General features: G+C 43.1%; 1 protein-coding gene and 1 long non-coding RNA gene across 3 annotated transcripts; one reads left to right on the top strand and one right to left on the bottom strand.

Annotated features, from left to right (window-relative positions):
* Window positions 1–178: 178 nt before the first annotated feature.
* On the bottom strand, window positions 179–23,624 carry ANXA8L1 (annexin A8 like 1). 2 transcript variants are annotated; one of them, XR_005821440.1, is made up of 14 exons: window positions 22,955–23,624; window positions 22,786–22,832; window positions 19,089–19,179; window positions 18,737–18,831; window positions 17,417–17,530; window positions 16,492–16,582; window positions 15,798–15,877; window positions 15,124–15,183; window positions 14,496–14,589; window positions 13,080–13,175; window positions 12,792–12,850; window positions 11,953–12,075; window positions 10,089–10,777; window positions 179–189 (listed from the first exon to the last, which is right to left on the bottom strand). XR_005821440.1 is itself a non-coding variant. In XM_040563228.1 (13 exons), exons 2-13 carry the CDS (start codon window positions 22,804–22,806, stop codon window positions 10,721–10,723), a joined length of 981 nt encoding a protein of 326 aa, XP_040419162.1. In that variant the 5' UTR covers window positions 22,807–22,832; window positions 22,955–23,624; the 3' UTR covers window positions 10,074–10,720. The 2 variants fall into 2 exon arrangements, 1 of the variants encoding a protein (XP_040419162.1); XM_040563228.1 differs by lacking the exon at window positions 179–189 and having other exon boundaries at window positions 10,074–10,777.
* On the top strand, window positions 9,948–25,769 carry LOC121072928. Its single transcript, XR_005821441.1, has 3 exons — window positions 9,948–10,077; window positions 15,110–15,119; window positions 25,758–25,769. It is a non-coding gene; the product is annotated as an uncharacterized LOC121072928 (long non-coding RNA).
* Window positions 25,770–27,351: the final 1,582 nt, after the last annotated feature.

A 27,351-nucleotide genomic window follows, 5' to 3' on the forward strand; every position in this document is an offset into this window, starting at 1 on the left:
GTGAGTCTGCAGAGCTTTACAGGTTATTTGTTGCATTGCCACTTCATCAGATGGCATCACATCAGGGTACTACAGATCACCTTTGCACTGGAGGAGAAAACTGTGCATAACTAATTTTATTTATATGTTATACACAAGTCCTTGAAATGGGGTGGTTACGAACCGAGATAATTTGAGAGGTATGTGAGGCTGAGTCCAAACATCAGAACTCAGTTCCCAGGGAGCAACAAGCCTAAAGAGCAGATTCCAAGTAGACAGAAAGGCAAATCTTGCCACAGCTCTACCCAACATTGCACCATTTTTCTTTAGAGTTCAAACTCCATTGCCCCAGTCAAAGAGAGCCAAAAACTAAACCAAGCTGAACCACGGTGAGTTCTGCCCTATATGCTTTGTAATCATCACTTACCTTCCAGCAGACTTGGTGTCTGACAAAATCTCCACCTCCAGCAAGTGAGGATTTCAATTTACCCAGAATGCAGGAATCACAGGGACAGGGACAGCACAAACTTCCACTGTCCTGACATTGCTGCTGTTCTTACTCTGGGGAAGGGACACAGACTTACCTTTTCTTTGGCCCCCTCATATCAGATTAGGACTAATTATAATGGAAGTTGTTTAGAGACTACAAATATTTAGCTGGTTCCACAGTAAAAGTATGAGAAACAGCTGGCAAAGTACCAGCTTTAGACTTGGGAACCTGTGATTTTGTTCCTTGCAGTATCACAGGTTTCCCATGTGACAACAGGTACAGCCAAGCCCTAATGTAGAGAGTAGCAACAGTCCCCACGTCCACTTGGTTCCATGCTCTAAAACAGAAGTAAAGTGTAACAGAAGTATTGGGAGGACAAACACGCACCAGGAAGTATTCAGATACCACAGTAAAGGTGTTATGTAAATACCTCCAGCTAACAGCAAGAGATGTTTGCTCTACATGATTATCATCGTGACACCCAAAACTCACTGCACCACATTTATTTATCAGCAAGACGCAGTCATAAAAACATCATGCCTTCCAAGCACTATGACATTCCCTTCCTGCAGATGGCTGGAAATGTTCTTAGATACAATATTTGCAATTAGTTTGCTGATGAAATTAGTGCTCTGAAATGGTTAGTTTTATAGATGCCTATGTTGCTCCCTCTGTGGCTATTACTGCTTTAACCTCTTCAAGACCTTGGCTGAGAGCATCTTCTCAGGACTGTGTTATTGAAAGAGCAGGTCAGAAAGAAATACAGTCCAGTGCAAGTGGAGAGAAAAGGTGTCATCCCTGGGTGGATGATTTCCCTGGGGCTCTGATGATCTGAGGTCTAATCCACTGCTTCCAGTCACTCATCTCCATTTCTACATCTGTCCCTGGCAGAGGACATGCAATGGGAGAGCTCAGTGTCATCAGTGATCCCGGTGACCAGCTCTGGCATCTCCTATTTGCATGAGTAGTCGTCTGTCCTGACAAGTGCTTCCTTGCCCCTTTCAGTTACTCTCCAGGAGAGTTTTGGGCACATGTTCAAAACATTCAGGAAAAATGCCTCCAACTACTGCCCCTGAATTCCCCAAGAGAATTGTCCTGGTGCACACACAGCTGATGGCAAACACCGCCCTTTGCCTGCAGACCCCAGGACTGGAAGTGTGCCAGTGACAGAAAGGATCTGTCCAGAATACAGGGACAGGCTTCATGGGGCACATCAGGGATCTCTGGGGGTCCCATACTCCCAGGGCAGAGTTGTTTCACTTTGCCTCTGTTCACTGCTTTGTGCCATTGGGATGTGCGGGACCAGAATCTCTTCCATAGGAAGCAACCAGGAAACTCACAGGTTAGTAAAGTCTGGATTCCCTTTTTGCACCTAAGCCCATCAATGTTTCAGACTGGTTTTCACCTTTCATTGACAATAAAGTAATTTGCTAGTAACAAACAACTTCTAATCTGAACAAGGACATGAATCAGATAGCTCCTGCTCATTTTTGAACACTGCATTATGCCCTGATTGATTGTCACTGGCTAATGGTTCCATCAATAGGACACGCTCCCTGGAAGAATGACACACTTCCAAGAAATTTTCAACAGACCCAAGCATGTATTACTGATGAGCTAAGAGAAAATAATCTTGGTCTGGTTACAAAACACGAGGTTTAAAGTGGTTTTATTGAAGGTCTGCCAGTCTTTTTGATTATGGCTCCCCTCTGAGATAAAGTGTATTTCCCCCGAGGCAAAGGATTTAGCTATGGCACTAACCTGCAGCTCAGGAGAGCTGTGCTCTCTCCTTGGTTCTGCCTCAGGTGGTTCAAGCAGCCCCTTGGAACAAATCTGCATCCTCAGGCTACAGATATTGAGAGAGGTTCTCTGCCCGTTTGTCCCCAGAACCAGCTCATCGCCAACTCAGGGAAGTGATGGAGTGAAGGAAGCTACCAGAGCAGCTAAACTGGATCATTAAACCACATCCTAAACCCCTTACTTTCTGTGTGGCTAGCTCTACCACCTGTCCCATACGTTGTGGGATCTTTTTATTTAAACTCAGCCTTGAAGCAGGAGCTTCCCCTTAACATGCACTCATGCAATGCCTCGCAGCACGGGGATCTGATCTTTGTTGTATGCCTAGAGATCATAACTACTCATTAAGTAGTTTCACAAAAAATGAAAAGCATTCAACTGCTGCCAACAACCATGGCTGCCCAGTAGTGCTCCCTCTTTGCTGTAGTATTTGCAGACCTTTGGAGAACTTTTCCATCTTCTCCTGTTTCCTGCAAGGATATTATCTGTGCTTGCAAGGATTCAATTAATGCCATTGATGGGGAATGTTGTTCCATTCATCACCAGCCACTGCATCTAATGAATAGGATAATCTAATTCTCCCCAAATAAATATGACACCAAATTAAAAGAGTTCATAAGCAGCCTCCAAAATGGAGTGAGTTTGTTTCAATTTATTGCCTTTTAAATTACACTGGATCCCTCAAGTACCAACCTCGCTATAAACAAGTCAGTGACTGAGGTTGAAAGTTTATTATCACAAATGTTTGCCTCTATTTATACTAGAATTGAGTATTAGTATTAGCTGGAAGAACAGCGAAAGGAAGGTCATCCAAATGCCACAGTTTTTAACCACAATTTTCCTAACCTAGTGAGAGAGCTTTAAGGCATAATGCATTCATGACAATTATTTTTGCTGTGTTTACTGTCACTAAAACATTTAACGAAGTGGCTATGACCTGCCATTAGAACATGTGAAAAGTTCACTAGGGAACCGGAAAAAAGTAATAATGCCTACTTGGTGCTTGGCTAGTTTAAGAAGAGACTTCTCTCCCTACCCTCCACCAAAAAAAAAAAAAGAAAAAAAAAGAAAAAAAAAAAACCACCCACAGCTCTTCCAGCTTGTTGCCAGGTCTCATTTCCTTTGGGAAGCAGCTGTAAGACAGATGATTATGTACATGAAGATAGATGAGCTTGTCAAGCTCTTTGAATTTAGCCTTGAATTTCAGGGTCCTATGTTGTCTGACAAGCTTTTCCAGATTATTTGGCAGGAAAAAAGGTAAGTAGTGTGGCTGTGATTTCTTACAGGATGATCTAGGAAAAAAAAAAAAAAAGAAGACGACAACTGAACTAGAGACTTAATTTGGTGCTTACAAACTGTATCATTTTGGCTCACTAGTTTCTTACTCTAGGCAATATCTGGTGCTTCAGAAGAAACAGATCTTGTTCTTCACTGCTTGAAAATCCTATTTATTTAACAGCTTTTATCATGGCATATGAACACTTTCCTGAAATTAATTGATTTAACCTCATTAAAGGCAGTCCCAAGAAGATGTATCTCTATGTGGCTTTTACAGTTAGCACATTACTCATGGCAACACAGCTGTGCCTTAGAAATACAGAGCTATCAAATCTGCAGAGCAAAAAACTGCCTTGTGCAGGGATTTATTTTTTTTTTCAGTCCCAAAAGCATGAGAAGCAGTAAGAAGTAAATGGATTTGTATAATGATTTTCAAATCCTGCAGAACATTCTTCATTTCAGCCCTGGACTCTGACATTAATGTGTGATGTGGGGACTCTGAAACCCTTGTCTGCCTTGCCTGCAAGAAGAGAGCTAAGGCTGAGATGGTGATGGTATGGGAAAAAACTATGGGATCTTCTTGTATCTAAGCAGTAATTCCTTGAATTAATAGGAATGATTGATCTTAGGAAAAGTGGTATCTCTGTTTATTTATGAAGGATTTTTTTTTTTTTTTGAGTCTAGGATAGCAGAGTATTGAACTAATATTATCTTAGATTAGGAAAAAATGGTACTGAATAGCTAATGACTTCTGAACGATAAGCTGCATTTGTAGTTGTTTGGCACAGAGTGAATACATTTCTACACCTTCCTTTTGCTACTGTCCTGCTGCAAACTAGAAAGCTCACGACTTAGTATTTCTTACAAAAATATTTGTCATCTTGTCTGTTGCTTCCTAGCAGAGTAATGAAGTAGGGCTAGGGCGAAAAACCTGGTAAGTGTGGAAAGTAAAGGATAACCAACTAACAGAGGAAGGCAGAAGAGCTGCTTGGTGATTATGATATGCTTCATAACCTTTGATCACAGAGCTCTGGCAAAAGCAGAGGTTGACATCAGCTGTACTTTTCCTGTTCTTTTCTTGTCTAGCTCTTCTGTGAGTTGTTTTTCCTGTTAAACTCATACAGAGTTTAGCTCCAACTACACCGGTCTTTTCTGTTAGAGAAGACAGCTAGTGAAGTTTAAAGCAATCAGTCTTTCCTCCCTTATAAAGGACATCAGCTTTTATTATGGCTAAAAGAAAAGGGGATCTTCAGCTCAGTGTCTGAACCACAAAACTGAAGGGAAAACTGAGGTTGGTTGGCTTAAACTAAAATACAAATATAGGAGATATACAGGAAAGTAAAAATATATATATATTCTGATGCAAACTGAAACATTGAGCATTTTCCCTTCCAAAATGTCATGTCTCAGGTTCAGATTAATGAAACCTTTAAACAATTGTTTTTCAACATGAAATGTTTTTTTTAAAATAAAGTTGCCATTTTAAAATCAATACATGGAAATGTTGACTTTCATTTTTCCCTATTTTGCTGTCTGACATTTATTTATAAGCTTAGTTTAATTTAATTTATGCCCCCCAGATGCCATTTTTCAGTGAATATACTACTGTCAATGACATTTTGCCCAGTCCTGATTGTGATCCTATGCTTCTCTTGAACATGGCCACACATGACTCAGTTCCTGCTTGGACTGTAACTCAATTTCAAAGCTTACTGTCATCTATAACTCCAAAGAGCAATTTCAGCTGAAATCCTTAATTGAATTACAAAGTTGTATTGCATTGCTCACTATTTATTAATAATATTGTGCCTACAACATATCCTGTTCTTCATTACCACAGAGAGAACAGTACTGGTTCCTCTGTGTGATCCAGAGCTATTTATTTCTCCAAATGTTAGATTCCTGCATGCACAGAGTCTAAAGAAGCCTGCATTTCTTTTGTAGTAAGTACTTTTATCTAGCCAGTAATGCAGAAAAGGTTTCTCAGGATTATAAAACCATTGGGAGTATATACAGGCGTTATATGCCATAGAAAAACACCACCATATACATTCTTCAAGTTTCAAAGAAATTCTAAGTGTAATGAATAGTATCCAGGAGACTTGAACTCCCATACCAACACCACCGTTTGGTCTCAGGTACACAACTTTCAGACAGAAATGCCAGTCCCAAGCCTCCAACAGACGCGAGCAGTCCAAAGCACGATGCAGATGCACTGTGACTAATTGAGATTTGGAACAGGAAGGGATATTGGGAAAACAGAAGCACAGCTTGAACATATCATACTTTCTGCCAAATAGACAGGAGCCCAGGTCCCCAAGGCTGACTGTTTCTATCATCTTCTGGGAGGACGGTCAAATATAAATCCCAAACTATGATTTATTTATTTATTTTTTTCTGCAGCTTAACATAAGTTTATTTAGTAAACAGCAAATTCTCTACTGATAACTTCTTGGAAACTCAGGGACAAGTCCTTTGAGTTCAAATATATGACACCAGAAGACTGAACGACAACTACTTACAAGCCCATTATTGTTTGCAGTGATGGGAATGATGGAGTGACCTTGTCTACATGTGGTCTGATGAGAAGAGGTCACTGCACTGCGTTGAACAAAACATCTCTGTGCTGCTGCGGTATCCCAGGCACAGGGAAGTGCTGCACTTATTGACCCTGACCACTACAAGACTGAAGAGTTTTGGAGTCAGCTCGGGCATTCAGGTTCAGGGCAGAAGTTGAAGAAAACATGCTATGTCTTTGGCGTAATCCCACCTTTGCGCCTCACAGGTTCTACTACCTTCCCTGCAAGGAAGATACCATCCAATAGGCCACAGGGAAGACCTCCAGTTTTGTCATCAGATGGTGACCTTGCCAACTGAATGGGCTCCTTCAAGAAAGACAGGCAATAAACCTCAACACTAGAAGACTCTCTTATCTCATCTGGATGCCTGTGGCAGGCAGTACTTCCTCACCATGTCACATTACAATAACAAATTGACACTAATTCACCATTAATTTATGAATTTAACAATAAAAAAGCCTATGTTTCCATCCAGTAAGGCTCCCATCTGCCCAGCATGGAGGATGCTCTCCCCTTGGGTCTCCCTTCTGCCCACCACAGTGACCAATGGGGGTGTCCATACTAGCATAACCCACCTCCCCATGGAGCTCCCTGCACACTGGGCTGTCCTGCATTTCAGCAAAACCACCCCACCCCCTACTCTGAAGAGAAGTGCTGTCTGTGCAGCCCCACAGATCTCCCAGCACCAGCTCTGGTGCCTGACCTGGAGCTCTTTCCCTGGCTCCCCCAGCTCCAGCTCAACCCCATACACCCCCCAGGGATACCTCCACACACTCCTAGGGAAACCACAGGGAGACAGGAAGATTGAACATCCTTTTCATGTTTTCTTCCACAAAAACAATTCTTAAGGGTGGGGAGATGGGAAAGAAAGCTTCCACTTTGCCTCAGATATTTGCCATTGTCTTCTTTCACTTCCCATCAGGAATGAGGGCTTTACTAACCTCAGTTTAAACACTTAAATATACTTTACCCTCAGATGACTGCAAACTATTGCAAAATAAAAATGCAAATGAACATGGGCCAACCCAATCTTTTCCTCTTCTCTCCAGAAGTCCCAGCAATGAGACACCTCTTCTGCAGGGCCTTCTCTTGCCCATGGCTGGCCACTGCCTGGGGATCCCGTGGTCACTCTTTGGGGTGCTAGGCCATGTCTGCACTGGGATGCTGGGAGAATCAAGCAACTCCTACATCGCCACCTTTCTCTGGAACTGAAGCCTTTGGGTTTAAACATATTTTAATTTACACATTGACATCATACCTTGAACAGATTTTTGCAAGTTTACCTCTTGATCATGAACAGAGCTGGTAGCTAGATTCAACCGTCGCTACATATACCCAGGCATGAGCTAAGCAGAGATGCAGTGCCTGCAGCCAGCCAGGGGGCACAGCAAGGTGCAGCAGGGCAGCTCCCCAGCTCCACACACACAGCTCTGACTGCAGCATGGGCAGCCAGCAGGACTGGAAAAGGGCTAGCGCATGGGTGGCAGAAGGCATGCACCGGTCCCGAGCATTTCTTGCAGTGCCCCCGTCAGAGTCTGTGTTGCCTTTTGCTTTGCTGAGAATTTATCTTGATTTTTGTGCAATAAAATCGTGTTAATTAAACTGTGGATGAATAGAAAGGCCCTAAGTCAATGTTTGTGTTTGGAAAAGACTGGTTAGAACAGCTTAGGAATTGATTCCGCTTTATTAAAGCACCTGTTCACCCAGGGAACATTTTAGCAGCAATCAATATGTAATTAAATCTTTATTGATGTTTTACAATTGCTTTGTTTCCCAGCAATTATGTTGATAGAATCAGCTTCCCTCAGTTGTTCCTCCTTTCCCAGCTGATCCCAACTACCCATCACCTGTGATCCCAGGGGCACCTCACCTCACACCTCCCGGCCTGTTGTTGGTATGTGGGCACCACCATCACACCCAAGCCCACCGCACGAGGCACATGCCATTCAGCACAGAAAGCCAGCCTCTGGCCTAAGTAACCAGGTACAAGGGCTCCAGGATGATTTAAGTACAAAAGTTTCACTGAAATCCACAGAACAGGGATGGTTTTTTGTTTGGTAGTCTACTGGTCTGCCTCTGGGTGACTCCTCTTTTCAGGTAATAAAGAAGAAACTGGCAACATCCTAGCTGGCCTCTGTGTTGTTACTGAGGATAGATTGTGATCCCTGAGAATTAAGGCAAGGGGTGAATGCTATGTTTGTGTGGGGTGGTTGGTAAGGGGATGCAGGGAGATGTCTAGTAGGGCAGGGATGGTTCAAGTTCTATAGGTACATTGCTCAGAAAGGAAAGTGGGTGATATTGGTGGTAGGGAGATGACTGGACCAGGTGATTTTGAAGGTCTTTTCCAACTTTAATGATTCTGTGATCTCTTGCAGCTGGGGTCAGTGCTCTCACTGCCTGCCCAGCCTCCAGAAATGCAGACAGTGTGGGTACAAACTATTTAAATCATTCACACTCCCTGCTTTGTCAGTTCCAAATTCCCTTCTGGCCTTTCCTATAAAACACCCAAAACATAGAGGATCTGGCTTGTATTTTCACTAAAGCCTCATCGTGGGGATCTGGACAGAAGAGAGCAGTTCTGCAGAGCCTCTGAGCCACACGGAGGCATGCTGCTGCAGGGTGAGAGTCAGCGGACAGAAGCGGAGGTGCAGTGTCAGGAGGGGGACACGGCCAGAGGAAACCACAGGATTTAGACCAGCCGAGAGGGCAACCACGCCCTGCTAGACGTGGAGCAGGCCTGGCCCTCCTCCTCGCCCCGCATCCCGCCCGCTGCCGGGCGCTGAGGCCTGGTCCCGCACGGGGCCCCTCGCGTCCCGCCCGGCGGGGTGCAGCGCGGCCGGCCCCCAGCAGGTGGTGGTGCAGGCACGGCTTTCCCCGCAGCGGCTCCTCGGGGAGGGCTGCCAGCGCCGGCCGGGAGCTCTTGCCCTGAAAACCAGGGGGACCCTGGCCTGTGATGCCTGGAGCAGGCCGCCATGCCTGGGCAGAAGCGGGTGGCAGCCAGGGAACAGCTCTGCACCACCCGCAGCCCCTGAGCGGTGCTGCACGAGTGCTTGAGGCACCTTTGTCACATTAGTAAAACTGGTACATCCCCCGAAAAGTGAGCCTGCGGGAGACATTAAAAGGCCTGGGAATTAAAAATATTTGGTGAGAAGTTAGGTGATACAAGGTAATAGACCTAGCAGTTACGGGGAAAACGAACAGATAAATTCAGTGTAGATAAACTGAGGTTAAAAATAAAAAATAAAAAAATCAACCACAATATAAAACTATCAGGAAGTTCAGAAATATGCAATGAAGGCAATTTTCTCTCTCACTAATGTCTGTAAAAACAACCAAAAATCTAGTTATTCACCAGTAGCAACCAGGACATTTATGACTCAACTTGGGTGAATATTTTCCCAGGAAGAATAAGAAAAAAACCAAACCCACAGTTTTTCCATTTAGAACATTTGCATAAGAAGCTTCTGATTTTGGGGGAGAGGAAGAGACTTAGCAGAAAGAGCATGTAATCTGCAACCCAGGCCACTGAAAAGTATAGTTGAAAATATATTTTAGTGACAACTTTTGTATTTTACTTAAAGTTATTTTTAGAAGTCATTTTTGTTTTGACAAGACATCCTTTCTATTTACTGAAAATAGTTCCCTCCCCGCAACAAGAAAGATATGCATCATCCCCATTTAAAAGAAAAACATTTATGTCCCCAGAAATCTCTTTATTAATCATAACAAGATTTTCCTCATCTCCATGTCTTTATTGGTCAGCCCTAGTCAGATATCAGGGTATCATCATACCAGGCACTGTCAAGAGTTCATAAAAGAAATCTGTCCCTGTGCCAGAATTGCTTGTTCAGACAGAATGTGGAAAGTGGATAAAAGAGACGAGACCAAGTGTAGTGAGTCCAATACATGCTACTACAAAGTCTTGATTCTGCTGTGCCTCAGGATGTTTGGGTGGTACGCAATACCTCATACCCAGGAGCTTACAATTTGTATCTCACCTAAAGGTTGCTTAAACCTCAGTTTCTGTGTTAAGAGTCTGTTCAGTTCTTGACAGGTGAAGGAGCCCAGGGCTCATGAACTGGAGGAAGCCCAGAGGACCTGGCAATGGCATGCCACCACAGCAGGACATTCCCCTGACTGGAGGGCATCTAGCTGTGCAGCTCACCCACACCCCCCAGAGACTGAGCGAAGAGCCCATCCTTCATGCTCAGTCTAGAAATACACTTTTTAGTCCAGGTGAGGAATTGGGATATTGCTGGAAACAAGCACTTAAAGGATAAGAGATTTCTGCCCTTCAAAATGCATTAGAAAAGAAGAGAAATTACACAGAATGAAATGGAAGCAAAAACCAAACACAAATGGAAGTGTTTCTAACACCATTATGGAAGTAAACAGTTTTTAATGTGTACTAAGCATCCATGTTTCTCAGGGAGCTTTGGAAATCTTTACTAATTTGATCTCTCCCTACCCCAACCCCCCTCCCACCCCCTCAACCCTCCTTGAATCAATGGAAGGATTTTCTGTGTGCGCATTTTCAGGCACTTATTCTCTTAATTTGCTTTCTGTATCCATTTCAGCATCTTCCTCCTAGATTTTGTCACTCACTGCCACAGAGATTTAGCAAGGCTGTCTTGTAATCACCACTGGTGTCATCCTGATGGGGGAAAAATTAAAAAAAAAAAAAAAAAGAAAAAAGTTGAGTATAGAAGTCCCTCTTTATAAACTGGCTGCTGCCTTTGTCAGTGGATGGGATATAACCCCCACAAGAAAAACACTTTGGAAAGATCAAGCCAGATTTCAGCAGGGTTACTGCCAGCTGAAACCATCAAAAGTGAACAGAGAAATGAAGCCCATTACTGCCACCTGAAACAACATTTATCAAGTCCAATTCTTTTCTTTGGGATCCCAATGAGTAATTGATTGGGGCTCCATCCTACAGAGTGGCACAGAAAGTCAGCACAAACAAGAGAAATCAGTACTGTTGTGTTCAGATTTTACATCCCTGGTATTTGTGTAGTGTTCCCTCCCTTACAGGAAGGGAATGGGCAGTTAGCCCTGACAAAGGACGTTTTTAAGAAAGCCACAAATATGGTCATTTTGGTCTACAGAAGTACTACAGAGAACATCTTGAGATAGAAATTTTACTCCCTTTGAATATTTTGTGATGACAGGTATAAAGGCATTTCCACTTCTCAGAGGAAAGAATAGTCCATACAGACCCTCGAAGACTGATCATTAATCAACATGACAGACACTGACAGTGTCAATTAGAAGAAAGGGCCCTCATTACAGAATGAGACGTTCCATGGGGATTGATAAGCATAGGGCTTTTGTGCCATTTGCACTAGGGGAAAGGGATACCCCAGAGACCTTATACAGCAAATTATAAAACCCAGCTTTTCAGCCCTAATAGAAAACGTGGCTTTTTGCTAGGGGAGGGTCCTTTGTCCAGTGCTGAGACTCAAGCACCAAGAAATGCAGTATGCTTTGATAAGGTTCAGTTTATAAACTTATCTCACCACAGCATGGGCCAGGCCTTCATTTGGGGTAAGTCAATTTAAAATAGAGAAATAAAATCACAACTGCTTTGACTTACATGACACTAGTTTTTGGTAGTTAAGGACAACAGAAAGGAGAAAATGGCACAGTGTGGGAAAGGTGTAAAAGGGAGGATTAAATGCATCTTGATTCATTTAGAAGATCATGAAGGACACATGAAAAGCCTAGAGCAGTCTCTCATCAGGTTTGGCTTTGCCCACATCATGTTTTTCTGGGCAGGTTAGGAAAGCACATGACGACTAAGAGCCATTATATCAAGATGCTGCTTACCACAATCATGCTGGAGAGAGACTGTCCTGCAATCCGCTTGAATTCAGCCTTGATAAGATTTAAGTCAACTTCACTTCGAGAAACAATCACCCTTATGAGGGTCCCATCGCGGGTGCCAGCCCCCTGAAACAACAGATACATCAGTCTGCAGTGTTAGTGGGCATTCAAGGGATAAGCTGTTGCGAACTGGTCTGGGACTGGGTGAATTAGCTTTCAGACACCACTCGGCACACATTCTGCAGCAGATCTGCTTTTCCTTGTGAAGATGCCACATCCTCACCTCCAGGGGCCACTGTCCATACCACAAGCCTTCTGTCTAAGCGTGCCATGAGCCTTTGCACATGTGAAATGCAAAAGCAAACACTTACAGGATTGAAAGAGGGCATGAATACATACTGCCCTTCTGCAGCAGCACCCATACAACACCTGCCTTCAACCAGTATTGTTTAAGAACTCACAGGAAAATAAAGTTCACTTCAATAACACAAATCTTTGGGGGAATAAGAAAATAAACAGTCATCTCAGCTTTCCACCAAGTTGGGAGAGCTGACATTTTTACATATCATTTAAAAATTATAGGGACACAATCTGCAGTTGTCTTACATATCACCATTTGGAACTTTTTTTTTTTTTTTTTTTGACTGTTTTATTAAGAGAATTGCTTCCTAAAAAGAAAATATCATGGCCCAGTCCATTAAGTTAACATTATGGGCAAAATCCCACTATGACAAACTTCCTCAAAAAGCTTCTTCCAGAAGTTGGCAGGAGCCAGATTGCAGTAAAGCCCGGTATGAATAATAATAATAATAAGAAGAAGAAGGTTGCAATAAATGCCTTACCTTTAAAGCATGGTATAGCCTTTCTGCAAAGTAGCAATGGATGTTCCTTGTGCATTTCACTAGGCATATAAAAAAGACTCAGTAAGAATCAATGATAATTGCAGTCCAGGGCAGCAGGTTCAACAGATTCAGCTTTTCCATTCATTCAGTCTACACCTAGGACATGAACTAAGTATCCTTTACTTCCTACCAGAGAGTTTTATAAAGTAGATCCATCCCATAGTAGTCAATTGCTGCAGAAGGAAAGACAACAAACTCAGGAAAAAGAAAGGGAAATGGGACACTTACCAATAGCCAGCATAGCATCCTCTAGTGAGCCACTAGTCTCACTCTTGATGCTGTCTTCTATGCTTTTACCAGAAAGTTTCTGGTATTCTTCAAACACTGTTTGAAACACAAAGCACTTTGAATTTTCACCAAACAGCTGCTAAACATAGTAAACAGGTGCAGATTCCAAGTTATATAAACTCCCACATAAACAAAATAGTAACAGAGTTGTTGTTCCCTTTTGTTCTCTAGATACAGATTCTGGTTCCAAAGTACAAACCCCTGTTTTGATTCCTAGCTTTTAAACTAACAAAGAAGAAAACCTGCTATGTAATGCAATGAATATCATACTGAAGTTTGCACAACATTTAGGATCGTATCCCTAAACATTAACACTCAGATATTTTGGTGAAAGGCAATACTACAGAATAGAGAAATTGATACAAACCTTCTCAACTCAGACCTACTCTCCATATTAAAAAAATAAATATATAGTTGCAATACACATACATTTTAAAAAATAAACTATTATAGTCTGCCTTAGTACAGAGGAAATCAAATTCGTTTCCTTGATAATTTAGCAGGTCCCAAAGATTGGTTACATCCAGACCAACTGTTGCAACTCAGTTCTTAAAGGCAGACACAGCCAAAGACTAGAGGCCACTTTTTGTTTGGTTTGGTTTGTTTCTAAGTGCTGTTGGCAGATTAAGTTTAAAAACACAAGGGGGAGCTGGCCTCCAGGGCCCTGAAAATTGTCTCCAAAGACTTCAGCTTGAAGAAGTTCAGGCATACTTAGGTCATCAACAGCTAAATTTATCAATTGAGTTCCAGTAAATTCACATGCTACTTGATGTGCTTAGATCAGGGCCAACATAACAAAATCTGTTAGTTAGAGCTTTGGACTGCCTCGAAAGTCTTGCGATTACAAGGCCAGGTCTCTGCTGCTTTGGGCCTTGGGGAGCTGAGGGCTCCCTTAGCTGGAGCTTGTTCATCATTTCCCCTCCCAAGCAGCCTCCAATGGTCTCAGAAGAACTTCTAGGCCAAAACTGGAAAAGGCTTCCTGTGGTTGCCCGGCACTGGCTTTGTCAGTGATTTTTTCCCAAAGAAACCCGTGTCCAAGGAGTCATGAGTCTGTCCACTGCACGTTTCTACCTAGTTAGGCAGGAACTCTCTCCCCCTAGGCTTATAAAAATAGCTACACCATCTAGTCATCACTGCTGTATCAGGACTCCTATATAAACAATCTGATTTTCAGTTGCATTAAGTCTTCATAAGCTTCAAAGCTGCTGGCAGCTTTGGGGCATGGATTAGGCAAGGATTAGTAGGCAGGTGTTTATTTCTGACCACCCGAGCTTTGACATCTGTATCCCTGCCTCTTCTTTTTTGGCTAGGATGATTTCTCATTTCAGATGCTTAGGAACGTGGACTGCTTCATACCTTTCATCAAGTGTGTGGCACTCCTCGTGCACAGGATGGTGATGAACTGTATCTCATCGGTGCCCCGTATCTTCTCCCCAGCAGCATAGAGAGTCTGAAATTTAACACACTATTGTTAGATTTTCTGTGCATGCAGCTGGTAAAGGAACAGGCATTTGGCTTGAGGTACTGCTTGGGCAACAGGTCTCAAAGTAACCTAAAGTACTGTATGAACTAGACTCTGCTAGAATAGTTGACTGTGTAGACCCTTGATTGTGTCTTCTAGTGAAATCAGGGCAGTCACTATCTCCACCCTTTCTATCCCTCCTAAAGCAGCTGGAGCAGCCAGCACTGCTATTGAGGTTTCTTCCCTATCTTCAGTGTCCCTCGCCACAATGTCTATATATTTCCACATGTCAAAAGCAGTGGAGCCTGAGCCCACACTTCTCATCCTTCCTGTTTGGAACAGCAAGGCTCGGCAGTGCAGGCAAAACTGAAGAACTCCAAGTTGCTTCTGCTTCAAGAAGGCCCCTCCCAAAACTGTTATGGCTCCAACCCCATGATGACCAGGACTCTGTTGCCCAAGGACCCTGAAATTCAAGATAGGCAGGATGCAAGCATATCACTGATCACAGGCATTTGAGAGTACCTCTGCATCCTGGAGAGCCAACGCGGTATCCACATAGAGAGTGGCATTGTCCCTCTCACCCTATGAGGAGAAAAAGACAGACACCATTTGCTCTCATTAATTATTTTCCACACAAGGATCACAGAGTACATTCTAGACAAAGAACAAATCTCCTCCTCAGCTATTTCTGTAGAGTACTCAGTCAGTAATGTTTCAGACAACACAAGAGCTAACTCCTTGGCTCCACTTCATATTACTGATTTCAGTCAAGGAGTTGTTAAGTTATTCTGCTTCTTGGCAAGAAAATTGAGAAAATTCAATAGGATAAATAAATCCAAACATGCTCTCAGCATTGAGGTGGCAGACTCTGGAATAGTGTTGAATCATTGTTGAGGAGATTTTTTATTTTTATTTTTTAAAGACCCCTATACGGTGTAGTGACTTTATGCGTATGTAAAAGTGAGATGTTTCTCTGCAGCAGAGCTGACTGTTTCCAGCTCTCTTACTGCTGCTAAGGGAGGGTTTTCCTGCCTCGGTCACACTGAAGCTGAAAACAGAGATCCAGTTCAAGTGATGTGTTTGTCCTGTAGTTTGTGATGATTGTGACTGCATTGTCCCTTCTATCGCACATCTTCTCCAAAAAGGAATAGAAAAATGAAGATCTTTGGATCCTCTTTTCTCTTCTCTAACATTACCTGAAGAAGGCAAACTAGAATCTGTTCAAAATAGCCACTTGTTTCTGATTTTATGTCTTCTTCCAGATCAGAACCGTATTCTACACAAGAGAAAGAGAAGAACGATGGAAGTATTTACTTGGGTGTTATGATCAGGATATCACCAGTCACCTAAGGACATACACAAGTCAAGAAGGTCACTAGTGAAAAATGGCAGGCTGAGATCAGCATACACCCTCAGTGATACCCAGACAGGCACTCCCATCTGACCGAGTGTACCACTAGCTCCATTGGCAAAGGCATAAACCCACGGCTAATGTTAGAGATGTAGTTTGAGGGACCAAAGAGCTGTGAAATAGTTACAAACATAATTGATAGATTCCCATTTACAGCACATTTAAGGGAGAGAAAAAGCCAAGTGTACAGCTGTAGCTTTATTTGCCTTCTGACAATGGTTGAGCTTGGCACCACAGACTAAATTTGTGATTTGCTGACCTTTTCCTCTGACTGGAAGAAAGCTAGAGAGGGATTTTCAAATTCACTCAGCACAGCCAGGTTCTGTTTGCCAGGCTGAAGGCAGAGTTAGGCTGCACCTTCTTGCTTCTACAATCCCCTTTTCCTGCTGACAGTGCTAGCTGGTAACACCATTCCCGCTGTGCAGTCAGGCAGCGGCACATTGCTCTGACCACACAAACCAGAGCCCCAGGCACTTTACCTTCTTTGTACGCCTTGATTATCTCTCTGATCTGCGCCTTTGTTCGTGATGCCAGGATCTCTATGATAACACCTTCACTTGTTCCCACACCCTTTGATGGAAAGCATAGTGGAAAAAAAGGTAGAGAAAGATATCCAGTCATGCAGTGAAATTTACTGCTGGAGAAGTATGGTTAAACGAGGAGTCTGATGGCAGCAAAGGGTCAGACTGTGTGCTTAGCTGTGAGAAACTGTCAAGATGAAAGCTGGAGACACAAAGCACATTTGTTTTGTGTGGATTCATTTACTGAGATGCCCAATTTGTAAAGGTTTCTTGTATATAACCCTGCACTTCTGCAACGCATTTTTGGATCTGAATCTTTGGTGGAAAGTATCGGAGGGATGTGGGGACACTAATGCTTGTCTAGTCAGTCCTTTGTACCATTAAAAAAATACTATATCAACAGGTAGGATCCCAGCTAACCCCAGCTTGGCCCTTGCACCAACACTCATTCATTTCTTTGATTTCTTAACGGTTTCACTGCTCAGGTGGGGTGTCAGGGCAGCAACTTTGGCCCAAGGTCATTGAGCTCCATTCACAATAGGCACTACATAAAGCATCGAAGAGTTTCTAGAGCTACATGTTAGAAACTCATCTGCAGATGCTCATCTGTTGCCAAAGCCAAGTTTAGATCCACTGTTACCTTCCCCAGGCTTTGAAACACATACGTACAGAAACACATATACATATTACATATAAATATTACAGCAGCATTCCCCCCCAACATTCACTGATAGCACAACTAAATATTTCTCAAGGGGTAGTGTTAATAACAAACTTAATAATCACCCACTAGCCCAGTTACTATCACTTTTCATTAATAGGCAGTTACAGGAAATGAACATTGGACCTATGCTACTAAAATAGCAGCATGCAGTTTACTTACCTTCATGGCATCGTACAGCTCCTTTGCATCATACTTGAACGGGGGGTACATGAGAGCCACAATGAGCCTCTCGAAGTCGCCGCTCAGTTCAGACTTCAGGCTTTCAATCAGATCCTGTTGAACATCACCATGCTTACCACATAAAAAGCCTCAAAGGTTCTCTTTCCTGCCCAGTGCAGTTTCCATCCCCATGGCCTACAGCCGTGAAGCTGTGACATCATTGTGCTGACAGTTTATTAGAAAAGGTCCTGGGGGCTGGAAAAGGCACCTAACTCCAAAATGGATTTTGTCTAGGTCCTTCCACATCCTTTGTTCCCCAGTATCAAGCTTCCCCCAGGTAATAATTCTGCAGCAGAGCAGGGAAGATAAACATCTTCCTCCAACCTGTTTTAGACAGGAAGCAGAACCAGGAGCTGAAGGCCTTGAACTAAGTGAAGGATATAGCCAATACCCAAAGCCTACACATGCACACACACACAGGACGTCTGCAGAATCAGGCATGCAGTCTGTTTAAAGACAGGCTTCAAACCTTCCTCTCATTATTGTATAGATCTTTTAGGGTATGCCTCACCCTGTTTCAGTGGGTATATGGAATGAAACCATTCTATTCATTGTCCCATACACATTTGCTTCCCTTTCTTAGGCCCTTTCAAGGCAGTCCCTTTTCCATCAGGGTTTGCTGGAGATTCCTATTTCTATATTGGCCCAAGAGCCTATATTGCTCTTTGCCAATAACTTTCCTTCCCCCACACTTTTAGATGCAACTCTCACACATCTGGCTACACCGTTGGGCTGGTGGAAGGGTTTGCAGCACAAGTTTTTCTAATGAGAGTAAGGTTTTATCAAAGACAGAAAGATAGCCACATAAAAACATGGTTGTCAACAATTGCAGTTTGTTTTCATTTTTAGAATTTCCAAATAAATGTAATGAAATAAGTATTTAAATTGAATTTTATCACTTAAAAGAGCCCCAAACCAGCCCGATAGTTTACTCAAAAGGCTACTTAGAAAGTATAACTTTTTGTTATAGCTTCAAAAACAATAAGAAGTTACACTTTAAGTCAAAATGGATTTAAAAAAAAAATATTTCTGGTCAAAATACCTTTTAGAAAGAAAATTACAATCACTAGGCGAAAACCAGTTTATCCCACCACAAATTAATTTCACATATTCACCCCAGGCCTTATTATCAAATATTAACCTGTTTGCAAAAGACCTGCATATTGTTTACACCATGCTTGCAGGATGAACTGTACACCCATTTACTACATCCCACATGCAGTGAAACAGTGACTGAATATGGCTTTGTTTTGGAAGAACCTTTCCAAACTGTCCTTTGAAGGATTTGGCAATCTGTTGACGCTGCATGTTACTCCTCTTAGTTAGGACATCAATTATAGCTTGTTCATCAGTCCCTATGGAGAGCAACAATAAGCCATAAACACAGTGCACAGAGTAATAATAATCCCAATTCAAGTAATCAGACAACCTCCCCTAGTTTATTGCCTTCATGATGTAGAAATTCAATTATGTCTTGCAGAAATGTTGATTTTGAATTATCCACATAAAAAAAACCCATCATCTCTAGCTGCAATTTTCTTCAGGAATGGCTTTTAACTGAGCAACTATAAATGCAACATAGAATTTACACATATGGATAGAGTTAACTCACCAAGCCCCTTCATGGCCTTGTACAGGGCTTGAGCATCAGGTGCAGGGTCAAAGTTTAAAGCACCTGTCACAGACACACCCTCTGCTTCGCTCTGAAAAATAAGAAAAATACAACACTTCATTACTGCATTTTGTCAGCTCAAGAAAAGGTATTTTGGAACGTAAAATAATATTATTCATATTATTACACATGTGGAAGACAGAAAAGCGGAGGGGTTGGTTCAAGTCATTCTGAAGAGCAAATCTCAGAAGAGAACACAAGTTTCTTCCCTCCACTTGCCTGTACCAGCCTCTGGCTCCTGGCAGAAAAATGAGGTCAAGCACTGCTGCAAAAGTCATTAGGTGCAGGTGGTCTGGCAGAAAAAGCTAAGTAGCCTGGACTTTCCTATTCAAGCCTTTCTACAATGCTTAAGAGCACGTATGCTATCATATCATACTGCTATTAAGCGCCACATTTTCCAGCACTTTGGTACAGGGTGGTTTTATACATAGCCTTTTCAGTTTCATGGAATACATATCTTCCCACAAACCATTTTTCTAGTTAGCAGCTTTATTCTGCTGCTGCTTCTCTCAAGTGCAACTGGTTTCACATAAGGAAGCACCTCCTTGGGAAGGATTTGTGCCAAGAGGCTACTTTGAAGGAACAGATCCATCTGGAGAAGTGCAGTTACAATGTTCTCCTCCCCAGAGCTGAGAGCCAACTACATAGCAATCCTCCAGTCAGACCCGTAAGGCACAGCCAGCACCAGAGTAACAGGGCAGAAAGACACACTGGGACTTACTCCAGTCACCATAAGGCAGTGAGGCCATCAACCAGAACCCAGGCTTAAGAGCTTCTGTTTAACCAAAGCTGTTAGGCAAGGGAATTGGCTTGAATACACTGACATCTCCAACAATAATGTCCTATCAACAGGGAAGTCTGTGAATGGTTAGTCATAAAGAGTCATCACCACTTTATTCCAGTAACTGCAGTTTTCTCTTGCTTAGCAGCGGAGAGATTTAAGCTTCCCCAGGAAACTGCTGTATTCTCATAAATGGACTTGTAGGGATATGATTAATATTGAACTAATGATATCAGCATGACTTGATGGATTTTTTCTAAGGGGGGTGGCCTCACAGTCAGGTAAAAAGCACCTTCAATCCAGAGCTTACAGACCAGAAGTAATCACTAATGCTGTCCCATATGACTTGCATAATATAGACCTCCAAGTGCCACCCAGCAGCCTCCTGCTCTGGTGCAAATTCCTTTTGCTCCTATTTCCTTTGTGACAGAGGGATCTTCTCCCTCTTCTCATTGCGTCCTTTGAGGTAATTCATGTCCTCCCCAGAGAAAAATCCTCCCCAGAGCTAACCTTCAAGAAATCTTTGCCACGTAGAAAGGTTTGTGGAAGTTCCCTTCGGGACCTGCATTGCTGGCATTTTTTATTTTTAAATAAGAGTCTGGAAGATTAATGACATGCTCCTGAGCACGCAGCCAAGAAACACTAGGCCTAGCCCAGCACCACAGCTGAGGCATAGCCACGCCATGCTGCACAGATACTCAGGCTGGCTCAGGGCAAGCTCGTTCAGGTGTTCTTGTCCAGTGCTCTACTGGTAGACATAGCTGGCAGGTGTTTTCACGCCAGCCAAGCTCTGGGAACAGTATCAAGCAACCAAGAAATGATGAGCTTCAATAGAAGCAGTATGTTCAGCAGACTGCAAGATCTGGAAGAACTCTTTTTTTACTGAAGTTTGCTTTGCATCCAGCACAGCAACAGAATCCTGTGCCACCAAACCCTGCTCTGGGTAGGGAGGGCAGCTGAGGAAGGGACTGCATCAATGGGAAGCTTGTCATTAGATGCAGCTTCAATTACGTCCCAGTGATTACTGAGCAGCAAGTTTAAGGCTGTGGTGAAGCTGTCACTGCAGAGCCACTCCCAAAGGCTTGCCATCAGCCTGGAACAGGAGGCCTGGCCAGGCTGTTGACAGGATCAGAGCAAGTGCTCCTTTTCTGCTCCCCTGTGAAGTCAGCCAGTACCAGCAAAACTTCCCCGGAAAGCAGGATACACTCATCTGTCTGATTTTGCTCTGAAATAGACAGACAGTCCTCTCTAGCTTCACTCAAAGGCTCATGTGAAATAAATGCTCTGGATCCATGCCTGGTGACTCAGGGTAAGAGGCAGTGCAAAGCTCAGCTTTCATTTGGAGGCAGCGGTAACAGATCAAACAATGGCCCTTTTTGGTCTTAATTCCAAGAAACACAGCCCATCCTCGTTCAAGTAGCTTACTCATGACTCACTCATAGGCTTGATTCTCTGTGTTCCAGCACAGGTACAATCACAGTCAGTTTCCAGAGAAACACTATTCAGTTTGGTCTTGTTTTCCAGATGAATTGATGCTATAATTACCTAGCTGAAACTACTCAAAGCATCCATGCAAATCTCCTGGTAAGATGAATAACTAGTGCAAAAGCAATGTAATCTGTGTACCCTGCGGCTGATGATGTGAAGAGCGTTTTACCTATAAATGAAGGGTAAGGGGATTAAAAAATATATCAAAATATATATCCTATCAAAATATTTTCTAACCTAAGGAGTAGTTTATCAAAAACCTGAAATGTGTGTGACAGGTGGGGTTATTGCTTTTCAGTGGAAAGTTTCTGAAAGAGTTTCACATTTTTCATAGTTTGCATATGAGTTGTATTTTTTATGGAGGATTTTGAAAAAACAATTTATTTTTAACTACTCCTCCATTGCCTGTCTTCATACCTTCACCCCTACAACACCAACAGATAAGAGTCCTCTAGAGCTTTCAATGACTTTCCTCCTTTTCTCACTAAGTTTCCAAATGATTTCCAGCTTGGAGGGTGGGGGCAACAGATCAACATAAAGGGAAAAATTAAAGTGAGAGCTCCTCCAGGCTTTGGAAAAAAATCCATTTTACTATACTAACTTCCAAAAGGGTGGTGACTGGGCAGGGAAAGAAGACTTTTCCACCAGTGCTCCAACACATGCCATTCTCCAGCAGCTCTCTTCTAGGCCTTGGCTTGTAGATATCTAGAGATAAAGTCCCCAGGGAAACCTAGCCTTCCACAGAAGCTAATGTGAGAGCTGCCACTGATCTGTATGTGGAGGCTGCTTCAGGGCACCCCACAACTCCCAAAGCCACAAGAGCTTAAAAGAGAACAAACAGCATTTCTGGCTCCTAGCAGACAGGCAGGGCGTCCAAGTCCACATCGTTGCAGCAATATTCAAAACCCACCAAAGAAAGACACTGTGGCTTGACAAACCATACCTCCCTCCATGACCACAGCCTGCCAGCATGCTGGGGACAGGCCACTGCTCTGAACCCACTGCCAGAGGTGAAGGAAGGGACAAGGAGTCTGCAGCTTTCATACCTAATGCAGACCTCTGCTGTGCAGCTTTGCTGATCCCCAGTACCATATCCCAATGTACACATAATCATCCCTCTGCACCACTCAACTGAAGGGCCAGGGAGAGTCTGGTCTTCTTAAAGCCAGCATGCATGTTAACACCTCCTTTAATCAAGGTTTTGGAAGTGCTAAAACCATTTTATAGTCAGAAAAGCAGTAAACAGATTTGGCTGATTTTTAAAGGGAAACATTTAATTCCCACACAGTGCCTGATAGAGCTTACAAGTTAACTTATTGTAGTGCGAAAGAAGTGAAGGTGTTTCACTTCACTATTTCCTCTACTTACCCAAGCCTTCCACCATGCCATCTCAGTGTTGGTAGTGATACCTGGGCCTGTTAATGAAGAAAACCACATGCATCACACCTCACAGTAAGGGAATCTGAGATTTGAAGAGGGTGGGGGGGGGAAGAGGAATAATTTTCTTTTTTTTTTTTTTTTTTTCCAATAGACTTACCACAAGAAAGTTAGAATAACTGTGTTCCTCTGGAGGCTTATTCCCTCTGGAAGCTGCAGAATGTAACTGGACTCTGTGCTGAGAACTGGCAGGTATAACCCATCCTTATCTACAAATTCCATGGGGCAACGCCCGCAGACACTGCTCAACCTGTTTTGCGCGTATGATCTCACAGGGAGAGATCGAGTTGCTTAACAAACCAGGCTTCCCCTGTGAGGAGCCCTATATTCAACCTCAGTTGACTAATGCTCATTGTAATTTTTCCACTGCTTCTCCCCCACACCCTAACCCGCTAACATTTTAGCCTCTGGCACTGACACAATGTGCAAATTAAAGCCAGGTAATTTCTTGGCATTAAACTCCACTGAGACCCAGTGAGTTCTGCTACAATGAAATAAACCACTCTCATATTATTAAGGACTTTCTATTTCTACCAATCTGGATGACACCAAAACAGGACTCTCAAAACTTAACAAACGCTCACCTACATCCCTTCCTTCATAAAAGCCTATAAAAAAACCACACTAAGTCAACAGCCAAACATGTCCTACCTCTCATAGCAAAGCTCAGTACAGCAGCAGACTGTATACTGACTTGGGAAGTCTCTTCCTGTCACGTAACCCAGACTCACACAGCATGAGCAAGAAGCATCTCAAGGCCAACACAGAACCAGCACGTTTCAGGCTAACTGCTCTCAGCAATGTCAGTTCCAGCAAGGTTACCGTAAGGCTTGCTATTACATGTTAAGGCTTGGTGCAATGTGAATATTTTTTCCTTTTTGTGTTCATAGTAAGAGCCAAAATGCTCTTAATACTTAAATTCGGAGAAGTGTTTCTGTGAAACCAGCTGAAATATCTTATGGCTGTAGCAATATTTTCCTGTCTAGACTTTTGTCAGAACCCATCATGCCCGTGTTATTTATTTGTTTTTAGATGGAAAGCTGCCCTGATGGAAACATTCCCATCAGCTATATCTTAACCCTTGCTATAGAGGAACTTTGTCCCCTCTCACATTTACAAGCCCACGCGGGACCCTGGGTAAACACCAAACCATGGGCCTCTCTTACTTCCTTCCCACACACTGTTATTTCACTTAACCCAGCTGGGTCCCCCTGGCCTGGGAAGCTGCTCTGGTTATTCCCACTGGAATGAGCTCTGCCAGCTCCTCCCACCTCAAACCCATCCATCACACGGGGAGGGCAAGTTGTGGAGGAGGAGGCACTGTCCTTGGCATAGGAAGTGTGCAACTAGGGTCCACACCAGCTTGGTTTCTAGTCAACTTTAAGCAGCAGGGTCATCAACAGTGCACAGCAAGGAGGGTTCATGAGTGGTCCTTCATTCTCCCTCCTTCTCGGGGAAGGGTGGTCAGAGCAAGATGGATTTGCTTTTGCTGGATCCCAAGGCTGTGCCTGGCTGCTTACATATGCCTTTTCCCTGTGTTGGGATTTAATTAGGTCAGCTTGCCATGAAGGTCAGCTTTCTTGAGGACTCCATGGACAAAGAAACTCTTCTAGACAGAAAGTCACGGAGTTGGAGCTAACAGCTGTAGGTCACAGAGGGGAGCAGAAACCCAACCAGACAGAAAATGGGAAAAAGTCCAAGCAGTCATTTTTGCCAGCACAAACTAAAAAGGCCGCAAAGGGACACCAGAGGAGACTTTAACAGGGGAATTAGAATTTAATGTGGCCAGATTTTAAGAAATCAGTATAAATGGGCTACATAAGATCTAGAGAAACTGAACTCCGAGCAATCCCTCTTCAGGTATGGTGCTACTGCTCTGAATTGATTCTTGCTCTTCATTCACCGTGGTTTATCTTGTTAGTAAGAACTGATCACTTTGTCAGCTGTGAGTTGAACTGTATTGCAGCATCAATGATGCAAGGCCTCAGAGCAGTGCTGCACAGTCTTAATGCAGATGAGAGCAGTCAACGCTCTCAGGCCAGCACAGCAGGAGGTACACTGCAGTCTAACATCCCTTTTGCTTGGGGAGATGTTTGTTTTAAACAGCTCAATTAACAGACTCATCTTCACTACACATCTTGGTGCTCCCTTACCACACTTGTTGTACATGTGAGTGAGCTTGTCTGTGGTTCGTGTACTTTACTGTTATGTACCAGAAACATACATACACACACATCTTTTACAGCAGCAATATAACCTCACATACTGCAGTGATTATCCTCAGGATCACACAAAATTTCAGAAAGGGGTAGAAGACAACACACAAGTTCTACAGGTTCTCCCAAGCCTCCCTGTCTCACACACACAAAGTCATTTCTGCATCCCTTCCTTGTAAAGCGAACTCCAAATTCACTAAAAATACTGTCAGGAGAACTCTGCCCAGAAACATGTTAAGGTGGTTAAAATTTGATCTTGTAATCCTTCTTGCTTGCCCTGCGGTACCCCTACAAAACAGGGTCATCTCTAAGCCATCTGCAAGAGCGTCATCTGAGCGGTGGGTCAGTCATGTTGTGGGTACAGACATCCACAAAGTGTCTCCACAGTGAAGTTCTCTCAAGCCTCAGACCTGAACACCTCCAAGCTTTCAGCAAGTCCCTGCTTCTGCCAGTGTGTCTGGCCAAGTCAGCTGTTGGCACAGCCATCAGCCACCAAAAGTGGTCAGAAACCTCCAGAAGCAGCAGCACATACACCATAACTAGGTCTGGTTTGTGTGTTTTTAGGCCATTCAATCCAAATCCATTTTCAGCTAGACATAATGAAGAAGCTGCTCTGCACTTAGCTTTTTCTTGACTCTGCACTTGGGACTTTCCAAGCTTGAATCAGGGACACTGGAGCTACCTCAGTACATACCCAGCCAGTGTAAGGAATGCTATAGAAGAATTCATGAGCAGGATTGGATTTTGCTCAACCTTGTTCAAAACCATAAAAGACTTGAAGTAAAAGAAAAAAAAAAGTGCTGATAGCCTTCAAAAGGTTCACTACTTACATTGCTTCAAGATTGTACCACTCAGTAAACTCTGACTGCTCTGTTTTATGTTGGACAAAAGCAGCTTAAAGGATGCTCTAATTTAGATGCATCTAATTTAGATGCTCTAGCTTCTAGAGTGCAGCCCCTTTCTCCCCTTCCCCATTTGTAGGTTAGTAAAGTCTGGCCCTGTGCCTGGAGAGTTTGAGGCCAGGAGCTGACTGCTTTGGAACACGAAAGCTTATGCAAAACAGGTCCTCAACTGTCCAGCAGTTTTACTTACCCCATGGCTTTTCTCTGCTACTAGAACTTCCTGCAGCAGGACAAGAACAGAACAGCCCATTGGGAATTTCACCCCAAAATTTGTATTTATTCTTTTTTTTTTAAAGCCAGGAGCTTAATCATTCTGGAAATAGCAGACCAAACAGACATTGATACTTGATGCAAATCAATAATCTGACCAATCATAAAATATTTTACTACGTAAATTTGAGGAAATTAGAGCACACCCCTCATACCAAGCAGGAGAGAAGCATTCTGCTGCAAAGAAAGAAGATAAACAACGTTTTTCAGCCCAGTTTATAAGTAATACTGCGTAGAATCACAGCTCTGATGAGGACTCATTTCAACAAATTGCAGGGTTTCCTTTCATGTGATACCAAACTCTTAATATCTCTTCCAGTCCTATGCTTTCCAGGACAGGTCATTACCTCCTTACTTTTTAGTCTTTTAGCTCCAGACCCATTACTGACAATACTTTGCCCCTACCTTCCAGTGACTTACATCAGTCTCTTGCCCCAGCAGCTGCCATGTTTGCAGACCAGGTTACACTCCCTCACTGTGCAAACCTAACCTGTCTCATCCTGCAGATTTTAAATCAGTGTGCAAACAACTCCACAAACCACACTAAGTTCTACTCCTACTACTCCATTCTTTTTTCCCTTCTGTGTATTGCTACTTAAATAGATACTATCAGCTGACTACCATCAGCAGTAAGAGCGAATGCCCTTACATCTACTAATCAGCTCGCTATCACCTGAAATCAGATCATTACATGGAAGGGCTGTGTAAATTTGCTAGCAGGCCAATCCAAGCAAAAAGTTATTGTCTGTTTATGAAAGAGGTGTGAGCTGGGGTAAACAAGCAGATGGGAAAGGCAGTAGTTCTCAAAAGGAGAGTATCTGCAATACAAAAATAAAGTCACTAAAGTCTAAAAAAATTATACTGACATACCTGGCAGCTCACTGCTCACCCTGCCCTTTCCTCTTGTGCCTTTGAACCATCTTTCAAAGTGAAAATGATCCCAAAATAGGATTATTTCCATTTGAAAATCACTAGCTCAGCTTCATTTTCCAAGTTTCCTTTATTACCGCAAGCAGCTTTGTGCCAAGTACCATAAGAGAAAAATCCGTGCCTATATGTTTTGGGGGATGTTCAAGCAGCAACAGTGTAAAATCTCAGGGCCTGATTGT

The sequence above is a fragment of the Cygnus olor genome, chromosome 7, assembly GCF_009769625.2.
Source record: "Cygnus olor isolate bCygOlo1 chromosome 7, bCygOlo1.pri.v2, whole genome shotgun sequence".
Lineage (NCBI taxonomy): Eukaryota > Metazoa > Chordata > Aves > Anseriformes > Anatidae > Cygnus > Cygnus olor.

Bases quoted from the DNA above. Each gene is read 5' to 3' on its own strand.
- ANXA8L1 (XM_040563228.1), bottom strand. From the start codon at position 22,806: ATGGCATGGTGGAAGGCTTGG. The intron at 19,180-22,785 runs GTAAGTAGAGGA...CTTATTTTTCAG, and splicing joins TGGCATGGTGGAAGGCTTGG to AGCGAAGCAGAGGGTGTGTC. The intron at 12,076-12,791 runs GTAAGGCATTTA...CTGTTGTTTCAG, and splicing joins GGCTATACCATGCTTTAAAG to GGGGCTGGCACCCGCGATGG.